At 38.6% G+C, this 15,505-nt stretch overlaps 1 protein-coding gene across 3 annotated transcripts in view; it reads right to left on the bottom strand.

The window, feature by feature from the left end:
* USP28 (ubiquitin specific peptidase 28) overlaps positions 1 to 15,505 on the bottom strand; it is a 76,755-nt gene that overhangs the window by 12,851 nt on the left and 48,399 nt on the right. For all 3 annotated transcript variants that reach the window (XM_036744810.1, XM_036744813.1, XM_036744812.1), the window contains exons 7-16: positions 15,244 to 15,381; positions 12,692 to 12,765; positions 11,790 to 11,866; positions 11,226 to 11,374; positions 9,519 to 9,646; positions 9,132 to 9,227; positions 7,678 to 7,836; positions 4,210 to 4,433; positions 2,199 to 2,269; positions 600 to 828 (exon numbers count right to left, since the gene is read on the bottom strand). In XM_036744810.1, the coding sequence (XP_036600705.1) occupies positions 600 to 828; positions 2,199 to 2,269; positions 4,210 to 4,433; positions 7,678 to 7,836; positions 9,132 to 9,227; positions 9,519 to 9,646; positions 11,226 to 11,374; positions 11,790 to 11,866; positions 12,692 to 12,765; positions 15,244 to 15,381 (1,345 nt within the window). The remainder of the gene's footprint in view (positions 1 to 599; positions 829 to 2,198; positions 2,270 to 4,209; positions 4,434 to 7,677; positions 7,837 to 9,131; positions 9,228 to 9,518; positions 9,647 to 11,225; positions 11,375 to 11,789; positions 11,867 to 12,691; positions 12,766 to 15,243; positions 15,382 to 15,505) is intronic.

The raw sequence follows: 15,505 nt of genomic DNA, 5'->3' as shown, positions 1-15,505 counted from the left end.
CCAGACCTCCTTTAAATTAGTGTCTTCCCTCTGTTCAAGATCTCCAACTTATCTTGTATAGAACTTGTTTGTATGTAGCTGTTTGCATGCTGTCACCCCCATTAGGTTGAGCTCCTCAAGAGCAGTAATTCCTTTTCACTTTTCAAGTGTTTAGCACAGTACCTGGCACATTGGAGGGCACTTAATAAATGCCTGCTGACTTCACTTAATATACTAACAGCCTATGAGGAGTCATTTTATATAATAATTCTCACGAGTAGCTATTTATGCCTTCATACTGTAATTGTGATTACATAGATCATTGATTTCTGTCAGTGTCCATCCTCTCCACCCTTCATATCCTTTTTACACAGATAACTCCACGAGGCCAATAAGCGTAAGCAAAATGCTTCCCACATATGTATAGTGTATGATAGGTTTCTAGCACACACAAGAAAACAAAACTCAAATATGTTATGGAAATATCTCTTGTGATCTCAAAGGTGAAATGTTTACTACAATAAGACTTTGTCAGATAAAAAGGTAAAGAAGCCCACAGACCAAACCTGTTCCCCTCCCCGAGGCAGCACAACTTACTGCACTTTGGTGACCAGTGTTACCTGCAGTGAAGTGGGGCAGCTTGTCATTAATGTACATCAGGCAGTAAGCACTAACATTTCTCAGGCCTCCATAGGAGTCCCTCTCAAGTTCTTCCCAGGAAGATTCCGTCACAGAGATGTCATTGTATTTGAGCCAAATATTTCGGGGTCGATTATAAATGTAGGCCCAGTAATGTCCAGCATTTGCTTGTCCTTCATGAACCAGAACTGCATGCAAACGATAAGGCACCTGAAAAGGAAAAGCCAGACTCTTGGGTATTTTTAAGCAAAGACTTTCCAATCTTCTAATAGGGTTATTAAAATCCAAAGGGGACATTCCTAGTTGACAGACACATTCCTTAATGTTTCAATATGAAAGTGACATTTATCTATCTTCTTGGCTAAAAACAAACAGACAGACATAAAAACCCAGTCTACATCTTGTGGAATATCCAAAATTGAAGATCTAACCTAGATCTGTCTACTGCTGTCAATTACTGTGAGCTTTGGCCTTCGTCCTCAGAACACAGGATGACACCTATTTGCTCATTCTGGGAAAATGCTTAAGAGAGAAGAGACATGTAGCAAATTCATCTGTGGTCTTAATCCTATCCCTCTTTTTCAGGTTACCAGATTTCATTCTGAGCCAGCTAGCTGAGGAAAACTCTCACATTTGAACAGTACAGAATCCTCACAATTTGTGGAACTACAGTAATGCTCCTTCACTGAAGTCCTCCACTAATCCTGGAATTGTTGGAAGATTATGTCAGGGTAGTATGAGCTCTCAAGGTCCTATTAGGAATTTAAGTGTAGACCCAGTAGGTCTACTGTTTGAAGATCAACATAATTAGGTTTAGAAAGGCACAAAGGGCTGCCTATCAAGAAATGATTGATGATTTTTGGCCACACCAATTCATTAAACTATTCATTAAGATCAAGTCAGTGGCAGGATTATATACACACTGGTAAAATTACTCATCTTTTCATGTATTTAGGTAAGTACAATCATGCTAAGGCCAAGTGTTTAAAGAGATTAACAGAGAACCAAATTAAGTTTCATTCTAGCAATTCAATGAATTGCCAAATATTTATGGAGTCATCAATATAGTGTGAAGAACTATCAGTGAGAATAGTGAAAATGAAATCCCCTGAATACAAGGTACTCAAGTCTACAGCCACACAAGCTCTGCCAACAAGACTAAGTTCCCTGGTAGAAGAATTATTCTTCTGACAGGTGAAAATGTAGGAGTGGGAAAGAGGGAGGTCTTTTTCCTTTCATGTCCAGAGAGTAAACTGATACCTTAATGATAGTGAATAAGGAGGTGAGAACAAAATGTAGTTATGACAGTCTCTGACATTCTTTGAGTCTTTTTAAATTAATTTTACTTGAGATATCACTTCATGACAGAAGTCAAAGTATATAATATAAATATAATATAAAGTATATAATACTTGCCAGCAATCCTTTACCATATGACTGAACTGATGTATCAGTTTTGAAACATGCAATTTCAAATTAAAAAACACATTAACAAATCTTTTTTGTAGCTGCCAAATGCATGAAGCTCTCACATAGTCTTATTTTTCTATTTATCTTACCTTATCATAGTCTTATCCTACCTGGTGAAGGAGAGGATCACAGTACATTTGCTCAATGGTTTGGGTAGTATTTGCAATACAGTTCTTTAGGTCTGTTAAAAAAAAAGCCAATTCAATACTCAAAGTTAAACATAATTCATTCCATCTCATATCATCTGCATCATTTTTCTTCTATAAAGACAATGGTTAGTAGTCCATAACGTGGGTTCTTTCAACCCAAACTGCTCTTTCCAAAGTTACCGATGATCTCTTAATTAACAAAATCCAATGGCCCTTTCTCAATTCCCATCTTTCTTTACCTCTCTGCAGCCTTTAACACTGTTGATCATCCTCTTTTCTTTCATACTCTTCTCTGTAAGACTTCTGAACACTACTCTCTACCGGTTCTCTTCCACCTACATGACCTTCTCAGTCTCCTTTGTTGGATCTTCATCCAGGTCACCTTCACTAACCATGGTTAGTGATATCCAAGTGATATCTAAGGCTCTGTACTGGGCCATCTTCTCATCCCTCTACATACTATTTCACTTGGTGATCTCATCAGTTCTCATGGTTTCAACTATCACATTCAGTTGATTCTGACATCTATTTCTCCAGCCTTAACCTCTCTTCTGTTTGCCAGTCTTAAATCTTCAACTGTCTATTGGATAATTTGAACCGAGTATCTTGCAGACATCTTCAACTCAACATGTTGAAAAAATAAAGTCATCTTTTCCCCCCACCCCTAAGCCTTCCCTAATTTCTCACTTTCCTCTCACTACTGAGAGTGGCACCATCCTGCCAAGGCTTATAATCTAGGGGTCATCCTTCACTACTTGCTCTCTCAACTCCCTTAACATCCAGTCAGTTGTTAAGTCCTGTGGTTTCTACTCTCATAACATTTCTACTCTATGGCCCCTTCTCTCCTCTGACACTACCATCACTTTGGTACAGGCCCTCTTCACCTCACACCTAGACTACTTCAAGAGCCTGCTGGCTAATCTCCCTGACACAATTCTCTTCCCATTCTAGTCCATCCTCCATTCAGTTGTCAAACTGATCTTCCCAAAGTGAAAGTTTGACCATGTTATCCTCTCTATTCAATAAACTCCAGTGATTCCTTTTTACCTCCAAGATCAAAAATAAAATTCTCTATTTGGCTTTTAAAGCCCTTTAAAACCTGACCCCTTCCTACCCACCCTTCCAATCTTCTTATTCCTTACTCCCCTTTACATAGTCTGCGATGCAGTGGCATGGCCTTCTTGCTGTTACTCACACTAGACACTCCACCTCCAGATTCTGAGCGTTTTCACTGGTTGTTCTGTATACCTGGGATTTTCTCATTTCTACCTTCTGCTTTTCCTGGCTTCCTTCAAGTCTTAGCTAAAATCTTACCTTCTATAAGAAGCCTTTCCAAATCCTCTTTATGTTAGTACCTTCCTTCTGCTGGTTATCTCTAATTTATCCTGTATATCTCTTGTCTGCCCATAGCTGGTTTCAAATTGTCTCCCCCATTTGATTGTAAGCTCCTTGAACTGTCTTCTACCCTTTTTTGTATCCCCATTGCTCAGCACAGTACCTGGCACACAGTAGGAACTTAGTAAATGCTTGCTGTCTCACTAGGTTCTGCCTATATTAGTTTCACTAACTGGTAAGCTCCATGAACTTTGGGGTGATAAAGTATCATTACAAATCTGGAAGCCATTTGAGTCAGAGAGACCTTTTTTTTTAATTTCACAAGGGAAGGACAAAATAAAAACCAGCCCTACTTAAACTGCATAGAATCTCAAATGCAAAGGTACTACAGAGAATATCTTTGGCTAATGTAAGTTGATTAAATTTAAAATACTTATTTAAAATATACTACATCTGGAAAGAAACCAAAGAACATGAGGGGTTAGATAGGACAACAAAAATTATGCAGTAAAGACAATGGCATAGACATGAAGTATATCTTAAATGCATGACTCCAAATTATTTTCTTCCTTCTAACTTTAAAAAAATTTGAAACCAATAAAAAGTTAACTGCTTAACAAGTTACAAAACATCTAACCTTGTATATCTTGTTCAATCTCACTCCTCCACCTCTGAAGACAGGTCTTAACAAAGTTCATTTCCTCCTCAGTGACTGTTCGTGGAGCTGGGTGCTCAGGCATTTTCATTGAAGGTCGGGAAGATGTAAATGGCTTATTTATCAGATCAGTTTGTAGTAAATTATCTTTTTCCAAAGAGGGTAGAGGAACTTCAACTTTGCCAGAATATTCTTCTGCTCTAATACTAAAGGAAAAAAAAGATCAGACTACCAATACTCCTTTTCAAGGAGTGGTTTTGAACTAAAATAAATTATTCAGGAAGTAATATTGTAGCTGTCTTTTTCTATTAGGAATACTTCACGGGATATTCAGAGAACCCATTGGAAAGCTTCTAAGATCCAGCTTTCTAAAGTAGACTCTTCTTTCAGACCAAATTTAGACGGAGGCTTAAAAACTGAAGGATTTGCCCAACACAGCATAGGAAGCTGAAATCAAATTTCCCTTAACAGTTTGGTGATTATTCACTGCTGTCCAAAACCAATACAAATCTATAGATACTTTAAAAATGTAGCTTCTCATTATTGCTGGGGATTGCCATCGAAATCTAGCTAGAAAATATAATTTCCTTTAGCTTCAGCATCTAGAAAAACTACCAAAGGCTAAGAATTGGAAATGGACAGATGACCATGAATTGAAGAATGGCTAAACAAGTTGTGATATATGATTGTAATGGAATGCCGTTGCACTATAAGAAATGATGAGCAAGATGCTTTCAGAAAAACCTGGACTTACATGAACTGATGCAGAGTGAAGTAAGCAGAACAAGGAGAATGTTGTACACAGTAATAGCAATGCTGTATGATGATCACATGTGAATGACTTACTATTCTCAGCAATACAAAGATCCATGACAATTCCAAAGACTCATGATGAAACATTCTAGCCACGTCAGAGAAAGCACTGATGGCATCTGAATACAGACCAAAGCATGCTAATTTTCACTTTCTTTTTTTCATTTTCTTCCATAAAATGACTAATTTGGAAATATTTTACATGATTGCACATGTATAACCTATTAGCAAATTGAGCCCTTCTCAATAAGAAGGGAGAGGAAGAAGAGGGGGACAGAATTTCGAATTCAAAACCTAGAAAAATAACAAATGTTAAAAATTGTTTTTACATGTAATTGGGGAAAAATAAAATATTATTTAAAAAAACAAAAACGAGTAAAAAAATACCACAAAAAATGAGGGAAAAAACCTTTCAGCCTTTTTTCCCCCAGGAGAATATACTAAAGATACTAAAAAAAATACTAAATCAGGCATCAGTAAACTCTAGACTAACACCTGTTTCTGTATAGCCCACAAGCTTAGAATAGTCTTTATATATTTGGATGGTTGGGAAAAAAATCAAAAGAATAATAATATTACATACCACGTGAAAATTATATTACATTCAAATTTCAGGCTCCATAAATAAAGTTTTATTGAAACACAGTCATGCTCATTTGTCTATGTATTGTCTATGGTAGAGCTGAACAGTTATAACATAGACTGCATTGGGTGCTCTCATTTCTTCACACTATTGCTGGGCACACTACAAATAGGAATGACAGTTATAACTCCACAGTACTGAATGCCACACCCACTGTAGTGTGTGTGTGTGTGTGTGTGTGTGTGTGTGTATTATTGTGAGTGTGTACCCATTATATCAAAACAAGAAGAAGGAAAAAAAGGTTTATTACTATTGTTTGAACTTAGGGCTGAGATTGAAATTTTTTTGAGTGAGAAATGCCTTAAATACTGTTATTAGAACACTGAATGGCTTTGGAAATTAGGTTCTGCAGCAGATCCTCATAATGTTTCTTAACAAATTCAATCCAAAATTATAAGGCAAAACAGTGCTTATATATGAAATCTGTACCAAAGTAAAGTCCATTTGGTAGCAACAACTAATACTGTCTGAATCACAAGTAATGTCAAGCTGCTTGACACTTCCCATTAAAATAAGAAAAATTCCCACACAAATTTGTAGCAGATATATTTTTCAAGCTTGATCTACAGTTCCATCAGTGATTTTCGGACCTTGATTTAAGTGCAAGAGAAACTTCTACATTTGGGCATCCATTGAACTGTGCAATTGAGGAATTTTCACCTAACCCTCAATTGGAATTACTGTGCAACGTAATTACACATTAAAAGACAAGCACCAAAAGAAGAATCTACTAGAATTCTAAAAATGACTTCTAAGTGATGAAAAGACTCAATTAAAATTGTATACTCATGGACTGATATCAGCATATGGCAGTGACTATCTGTGTGAAGACATTTTTAAAGATGAAATAAGTTACATTACAGATCAGCATTAACACATGCAAATGATTTTGATGCTCAGGAAAACTAATGTGTGAATTTGGGGGGCGGGGCAGGGTTAAATGACTTGCCCAAGGTCACACAGCTAATACATGTGTCGAGTGTCTGAGGCCGCATTTGAACCCAGGTCCTCTTGACTCCAGGGCCCGGTGCTCTACTCACTGTGCCACCTAGCTGCTCCCAGGAATACTAATGTTGAACCCCAATTGAAATGTTATTGCCTCCCCCACCAAATTCCATTCTTCTCATCAGTAAACCTGCATTTTTAAAAAAGTATACTCAATTATTATTATTACATTTTGAAGTTCATCAATAAAAAATTTTCTCTCTTGTACCTACATAAGTACCTACATAATAATCTTGATTTTGCCCATTGGCCTGCAAAGTCTAAATATTTCAGGCCCTTTCAGAAAAAATCTGCCAACCCTCATACTAGGTAGCAGAATGGGCATGGAGTCAGGAAGTTCCAAGTTCAAATTTAGCCTCCAACATTTACTAGATGTGTGACCCAGGGTCAGTCACTCAACCTCTGCCTCCCTTAGTTTCCTCCACTGTAAAATGGGAATAATAAAAGCACCTACCTCCTGGAGCTGTTGTGAGGACTAAATGAGATAATAATTGTAAAGTGCCTGGCACACAGTAAGCGCTGGGTAAATGCTTACTTTCTCTACCCTGCACCCCCATAGAGCACATTTTAAGTTTTAAAAGCCCTAGCCATTCCTTATCTCTTTGGGTCCTCACAACAGTCCTTTTGAGATAGGCCAGGTCAATCATTTCCCCTGTATTTCACAGACAGAGACATAGACTCAGATAATACAAGGGGCACGAGGTTAACAGCCACTCTGTGGAAGCAGCTGCTGCCCTCTATCTTTCCAGATGCTCATATGGCACTCATAGGCATCATCTCATTTGACCCTCACCCCACACAGGTGGATGCCAGGAGGTGGCACATGGCTCAGGGTCATGGCCACATGACTAGACTGTGGGAGGATCAGAACTGAGAGCACACAGCAGCTTTGGAACCCCAAGTCTAGAGCTCTGTTCAGTCACCCCTGATTCAGCTTCTGAATTACTCAATAACATAACACTCCACCCTACCACAAGAAGCCCAATCACCTCTTCTTGGCCGTCAGGTCAGAAATGGGGCAGTGGAGAGATGAGGCACGGCTCAAGGGAGGCGATTCCTCAGCGGGTTTGGTGCTGGCAAACTCAAGGACATACTGCAACATGTCAGGGAGGGGGAATCGAGCAGGGCCAGAGCCATACTTCACATACCTAGGAAACAACACAAACACACACTATGAGCCAAAGTTGCTGCTGTGTTTTCTGAGACAAATCCAGGATCGCTGCTGTGGAGACCCAATAGAAAGGCTCCCACCAAAGCAGAATGAATATCTGGAGGACACAGGCAGAAGCCTGAGAAAAATTCTGCGGCATCCAGATGGAAAGCTATTCTGAAGGACAAGATCATGGTAACCAACACAATTTTTTTTTGGAGGGGGGAAGGCAAGGCATTGGGGTTTAGTTACTTTCCCAAGGTCACAGTGAGTCAAGTGTCTGAGGCCAGATTTGAACTCAGGTCCTCCTGTCTCCAGGGCCAGTGCTCTACTCACTGCACCACCTAGCTGCCCCACCAACACAATTTTTTATATACCTGATAGATGAGCTCAGAAATTCAGAGTCCTTCAAGCAGGCTCCTACTCTCTAAGTAACTATATCAGCTGTCCCATGTTGCTGGTACATCACAGTGCTGTTCTAGGCTGATGGGAGATGAGCTAAATGTCTCAAAGGGAAATAAACACTTCATAAGAGTTGCCACAAAAGGCAAAACAATGAAGATGGCCTGGAGAAAGAATGCAATGATCTGGTAGTACCAATGATAACTGAACCCCATGCAAAACAGAGTTAAGATTGTGTCTTATTTTGAAGGATTTTGTTCAGTGTTATCTACTCTTTCTCAAATTTATACCTGTTTTCATTCCTATAGCAAATCCTGATTGTTATTCAGTCAGCAAACTTCAGGGTTTAATAGTTATGGGATGGGAATGGGTGGATATGGCAGGGGGTGATCCAGCTGTCTTGATCTTTTGCCTTGCTTGTAAAAGTAGCAGTAAAGAAACTAGAAGGCCTGGGATCTAGTTCCAGCTCTGCCACTAACTTTTTGTGTGACTTCAGGCCAACCACTTCTCCTGAGACTCATTTTCCTCACCTTTACAGTGAAAGGGATAGGGTTTAGATTCTCTCTGTCTTCTAGCTCTGAAATAGTACGTCTACTTATAATTTCTTTTCTTGACCATTTTGTAAAAACAATGGAGTTAAGACATACAACTCTGCATTAACTTTTTTTCTCTGTAAAATTTTAAACCACACTTTTAAATCCTTAAGCTTATTAATCGCGGGGGAAAACATCCAACACAGCCAGGAGCTATTTCTGATGCTGTATAGCAATACAAAAAAGTTATCCAAACTAAGCCTGGTAATGTAACCTAACAGTTTATGAATGATATTTATTCTACTTTTTATCATTTAGACTGTTTACATTCCCGAATTTTAAGCTGCAGATGACTTACCTTTCCAATTTTTGCTGCAGAATTTTAACTTCCTCTTTCAATTTCCGAATGTGTTCTCTCTTAGTTCGAATAAGCTCTTTGCTGCTATACATATACCTATCAAAATTATAATGTATACCTTAAGGAAATAATAATCCCACAAATATGTCTCATATCCATATTTTAAAATTCCTCTAAGTAGTAATTCTTTTTAGGAAATAAAAAAAAACAAAAGTAGTATTCTGCATACAAACACATGCTACCTTGGCTTCCACGTTTACCTGTTTCTTTTTTCCCTCCCAAATGTATTAAGAACCCTTCACTTAAAGTGTATTTATTTCTATAGCTGGAATTCAACACAAAAGCAGTCTGCAACACAGTAAATGACATATGAATGGAGAACCTCACCTATCCATATAAATAATTTGAGGAAATTCCAGCTTATTGTGAATTTTCTCTGGTTGACCTAGGGATTGATTGAACTCAAATCTGGAGAGTTCAAAGGTCAGCACTGGAGGTAGCTTTGTAAACCATCGCTGTCAGAAGCAAAAATTAAAAGGAAAAGAAAAATCAATTTCAGAAAAGAACAATGCTCATATTTAATATCAACAATTATATACCCCCCAAAACTTTTTTTTTAAAACTAAAGAACTCCTGCTAAACAGACATGAGAGGGACTTTCCTCCTCTTCCTCAAATATCCAAGGAAATGGTCTCTTATAATGGAGCTCGCTCGATGAAGAACTTAAATATTTCACAAAAGAAAGAATTTACTATAAGTTCCATTTTATGGAGGTTATCATTTGCTCTAATATAACTAGGGGATGGATGAACTGCCATGGATTCATGCCAAGATAATGGATGTATACAAAGCAGCTAAGGCTAGTTTATAAAGCAGCAGGCATTCAAGAGATATCAGACACCGATATAAATGGAAGTCATAGTCTCTCAATAGGATAAAGAGGGAAATATGGGAATGTAATGTGAAAACAGGCATATTTAATTATTATTTCTCACTGTTCAAGTTTCTGGCAATTCTTTAAGTTTCTATAGTGCTATCTGATGGTGGTGGTGGTAGACACTTAATTTATCAAAATTATTTTAAAAAATATTTGGTGAGTGCCCTGTGTTCACAGCACAAGAATGACTATTACAAAAGGGCATGCCACAGCTTCACTTGGATAAAGATGTTAATAGCTGAACGAGAAGTTACTATTTTCCCTTCAGATACCTTGTCCTTAAACAAAATATTGAATCTAAGCAAATAATCACCATAGAATTAAACTTAAGCATACAGGATAATTTTCCCAGTCATTTAAGGACACCTACTTCCTTGAATGAAAAGACTCCAAATAGCTAAATATCTTAAGAATATTACTTCCGATTGCTTCCAAGGACACAAAGATTCCACAAATGCTATAAGCCACAAAGCATTTTACAATGATAGGTCTTGATTAGGAATTAAGAAACATTTTTCTGAAAATCTAGGGAAGTATAAGCTCCAAGTGTCCTTGCTCTACAAATGTTTCCTTAAGGCTTTGTTGTGGGTTTCCCTATATTATGTCAAGAAAGCTTCCTTTTCTTTCCTACAGTAACTGAGTTGGACTCTTCAATACTATGGCTAAATAAATGAAAAGTGCCATTCAGTGCTGGCACTGGAAACTTGATTCCAGGTCTTGAATTTACCTCATGCTTCTTGACCCCTCCACCTCTCTTGCATTACCTATCTCCTAAAATATAATAATGATCAAAATACAGGCCAGAGAATTTAATATTAAAAATGTGATAGGAAAAATATCTAAATGGCATATAAAGAGTTAAGCACTGTACTTTATTACCTTCCAAAAACATGGAGGCAATAAGATTCCCCTATTTAGGTATAGATTGGCTTCAAAAGAAAAACTGGAACACATTGAAAGCATGAGACGTAGTATACGATTTTTTAAATAACTAAGGCTCACCAGCTCAAATGTATGACTTTTGCTCAAACCTGTTAAGTGTCAAGCAAAATGATAGGTTTTACTAAGTGAATAGGAAAGAGTCCCCTACCAAGGACTTCAGCCTTGTTTAACTTACACTTTGTCCTTTGCAGAGCAAATAAAAACATCAAACTAACCTCTTGTCCGTACTTCACTGAATGATCAGGAGGAAGCATCTCGATCTCCCCCTCTACCATGGCTCCTTCCAAACATTCATCCAAGTTTCGATAACCATTTACCTGAAGGGGATACTGGCCAAAGGTTTCATTGTTGCAAAAAGTCTTACCTAGAAGGAAATTTGGCATGAAAAAAAAAGCAAACAACCCCACCCCCACCATCTGCCTTCTGTTCCCCAAAACACTATCTTCCTAGAACTGGAACAATTTCTGGTGAATCAGCAAGTAGAAGTCACTTAATATTTTGAAGCAAGTATGCAGCTTAAAAATAAGCCCCACATGGAGGACATCAACAATTTTTCCAAAGCAGAAGCTCCTTATAAATCTGTCCTTCTTAGGACAGTGTGGCTTTGTATAGGACTAAAACCTCTGAGGATCCAATATTAAAGAAATAAACAGAACAAAAATTATAATAAAAGGAAAGATGTTCTTAACCAGATAATTCCACCTAGAAACTGCAATAATATATTCCAGATCACAAATCAGAGATCCAAAAGTGACAACCAACCAGAACACAGCATTTACCTTCATGAACCCCTTCAGTTAGGAAAGTGCCATAGAAAAGCTGCACCATTGGGTTTTCGGATTTGTTCCTGGGACTGCTGCTTTCAAAAAGGTAGAGAATTCTGCATCATAGGTCCATAACATTAAGCCCTCCCATTATTTAAAGGTGGAAGTTATTTAATTTCTACCAACCCCAAAAGAGCAACATATGTTCTAAAACAAATAACGTATCACTTTTGTGAAGCCCCGCAAACAAACGTATCTTTTTCCCCAAGTGCCTCCTACCCCAACGGCACATAGGATACAAAATGAAAACCAGACTCCTTCCTAACTGCCTAGTTTAAATTGTTACTGGTAAGTAAGTGGCTACTTGTAAAAGGCTGTTTTTATAACACACAGATGTTTTCACCTGGGAAGTCAAAGCATTTTAGGCATCAATTTCCTAGTACCTGGATAAGACAGGGACATCTGTTACTTGTCAAAACTGAAATGGGTAATGTTGCCACCACCCTCACCCATCCCCACCCAACAGGAGAACCTTAAAATAGTCACATATTAAAAATTAATGTCAAATTAATGTCTAAATTAATGTCTTCAACTATAATTAATGCTACTACGTTCACACCACAGATTGATCTGTGTGTAACATGGGTGGCAGCTGTTTTAAAGTAGTAGCCAGGGACCATCAAGTCAAAGAATTACAAAATGGGATAAAGCTATCATCTCTGAGAGAAGAGGAAAGGCAAAAATCTAATTGTGACTCTCAACAAATCTGGGTAGTAAAATTTATAAGATTTGGTGAAAATTATTTATTTCTCAAAAAAAGTAGCCAGGATAAGTTTCATAAAAACTTGAAATTCTCTAAGAGGAAACTAGGGGTGGGAGAAAGAAAGGGATGGGAAAGTCAGATTCTTAATACTCACTTGACATTAACAGCAAGCTGGAATGCATCCTCCAGCCAATCTAGGAGCTTGTGGGTGAATTCACTCACATCTTGCTGTAAGAGGCAAGAATGCCATAGATATTAGATACATTATTATGTTAAAAGGGAATAAATTTTTTCCTTTTACCCACAAAGTAATAAGCACACTAGAACATGAATGCTTTTTTAGAAAAACTAATTATAAATGAGTTCGATTTTACTGATCAAACATTTATTAAATGCTCACTATGTGCTAAGCACCCTGCTAAGTGCTGGGGATCCAAAGAAAGGCAAAGACATTAAAGCAGAGGCTGTGGGGGGTGGGAGACAGGACACTGTACCCAGTGGGGAAGGGTAAGGAGAGGAGGGGCAGGCAACCTAAGATGCTGAAGACAGAAAGTAAGCTCAGAGGCCCTTTTGGGTGAAACTCACCCTCTTTGTCAAATGCAACTGTAGCCAAGGGAGTTGTACCCCTCATAATAGGAGAGTTATCTGAGAGTAACAAAGACCAACAAACTCAAAACTTAATTTAGTTATACAGATGCTAAATATTATCCTTGAGGAAAGCTAATAAGGGTGAGGAAGCATGTATCTGAAAATGCTAACTTTCTAGGAATACTGAAGTCACAGGATGAGAAAATAGGGATTCCCTATGGTTAGGCTGTGGGAGCAAAGTTAAAAAGAATCTTGGGGCTTTTAAAGAAACTGGCGGGCCAGAAAGCAAGGAGTGCCTTTGAGAGCACAATCAGAGGGGAGCAGCTAATTAAATTCAGCAATCAGCCAAGCATCTATTTTGTTCATGGCACTATGCTAGATGCTGAGGATATGAAGACAAAAAAGAAAGCAATCCCTACCCTCAAGGAGCTGATATCTATTTTGGTGAGGGTGGGTGTAACATGCATACAGATAAGTAAATACAAGATTATTTGAGAAATAAGAGAGCACAAACTGGGGTTTCAGGAAAGGCTTCTCCTAAAAGGCAGCACCTAGACTGAGTCTTGAAAGAAGTTAAAGATTCTAAGAGGTAGAGGCAAAGAAGGAGAGTAATCCAGGTCTGAGGGCACAGCAAAGGCAGAGGTGAAAGAGGAAACACCGAGTTCAGGACAACGCAAATTGAGGAGACAGCCTGGTATGGTGGAAAGCCTAGTGGCTCACAAAGAAGCTGGACTCAACTCCTGCCTCTTATCCTTAGTGCCTGTGTCCTCCTGGTGACCCAGGTCACTCCCTGGGCCTCAGTTTCCTCCTCTGTAGAATGAGGAGGTTGGGCTAGATGGCCTCTGTTGCCCCTGCCAGCTGCAGGTCTAGGAGCAGGTAGTTCTGCAAGGCCAAACTGTGAAAAGCAGAAGTGCTGCAAGTCTCTCTTGGAGGCCACAGGGAACCACTGAAGATTACTGAACAGGAATGACACGGCACACAGATAACACAATCCTTTTAAAGAGATGCCAGAAAAGCTGCTGAACTGGGAATCAGTCTTGGCCTGCGACTAAAAGAGCACTGAGGATCAAACAGAAAGGAGTTTGTTTCACAATGAACAAGAGAAATGAAGCCGCTCTGGGCCTCAGACAAGAATGCTAGAATTAAGGGTGCATCAATGAGCATACTGTGTACCTACAACCTACCTAATTGGTCTAGTTTGTGCCCTCAAATTCCCTCACACTTGCTAACACACTCAGCTGAGTGATTTGAATGGCTGAGGGTCAGATAAAGTAAGAGATAACAATGCCTGGCACATAACAGGCACCTAACAAATATTTCTGTTGAGTTGAAATTAAATAAAAGGCCCCAGGATCAAGGGGAAAATTCTTGTTTCCCTTCATAAGAGGGGGCAGCAGCAAAATCTTCTGGACAGCCTCATAGTTGGAGACTAGCTTGAGCAGGCCCACTGTGTTCATCCTGAACACTGCAATCCAGCCCAATGGGCCTTCTCTCTGTTCCTGAGTAGCAACACTCAATCTCCCATCTCCATGCCTTTGCATAGGATGACTCCCAGGCATAAAATACGTTCCCATATGTTCCCTCTTCACCTCTGCCTCCCTGAATCCCTGTCTTCCTTTAAGATAAAGCTCGGGCACAATCTTTTGCAGGAAACCTTTCCTGATCTCCCTCCAAATGCTAGTACCCTCCTTTCCACAGTATTGTAGATTTAACTACTTTGTGTGTTACATGTGTAAACATATAAATATATGTATATGATTATGTATTAATTAACTATATTTACTCAGAATATAAGTTCACTAGGAGTAGGAAGCATTTTATTCTTTGTCTTACATACCCAATGCTTAGCACAGTGTGGAGCACATCATAAATACTTATTAGTGATTGACCACAGCACTTGCATTTTCCTCCCTGCCTATTTTCTCCTTCCTCCTTAATTGCTTATGCTTTAAGGCTGTCCATAACCCACATAAACACCTATATTAGACACCCATTTTTTGAAGCTAAAGCACATGCTGATTCTTGGAATCAAGCAAAGTCAGTGGAGCACCAACAAAAAATAACTGAAAGAACTTTTTTTCAGGATGTTTTGGGGCAAAAAAATTACTTCTTTTGTACCTGCTGTTCATCAGCTGATCGGAATGCTCCCTTTAAGAGATCCAGGGCTGCTGAAGGGTCTACAAATTTACGATTTGATCCCATCATTAAAGCAAACAGATACTGAAGCTCCTGCATAAATACGATATTTCTCTTTTCCTGTGGGAAACACAATATATAAGATAGTTATCACTTGATGTAGGGAATTAAGTATTTCAAAAGAAAAAGTGTCAGTGACCACTCCCTAAACTGTATTCAATCCAATTCAGGAAATAACCAGGCC

The sequence above is a fragment of the Trichosurus vulpecula genome, chromosome 2, assembly GCF_011100635.1.
Source record: "Trichosurus vulpecula isolate mTriVul1 chromosome 2, mTriVul1.pri, whole genome shotgun sequence".
In the NCBI taxonomy this organism is placed as follows: domain Eukaryota; kingdom Metazoa; phylum Chordata; class Mammalia; order Diprotodontia; family Phalangeridae; genus Trichosurus; species Trichosurus vulpecula.
Note: the sequence above shows the minus strand (reverse complement) of the source record. Positions and strands in the feature narration are given on the sequence as shown.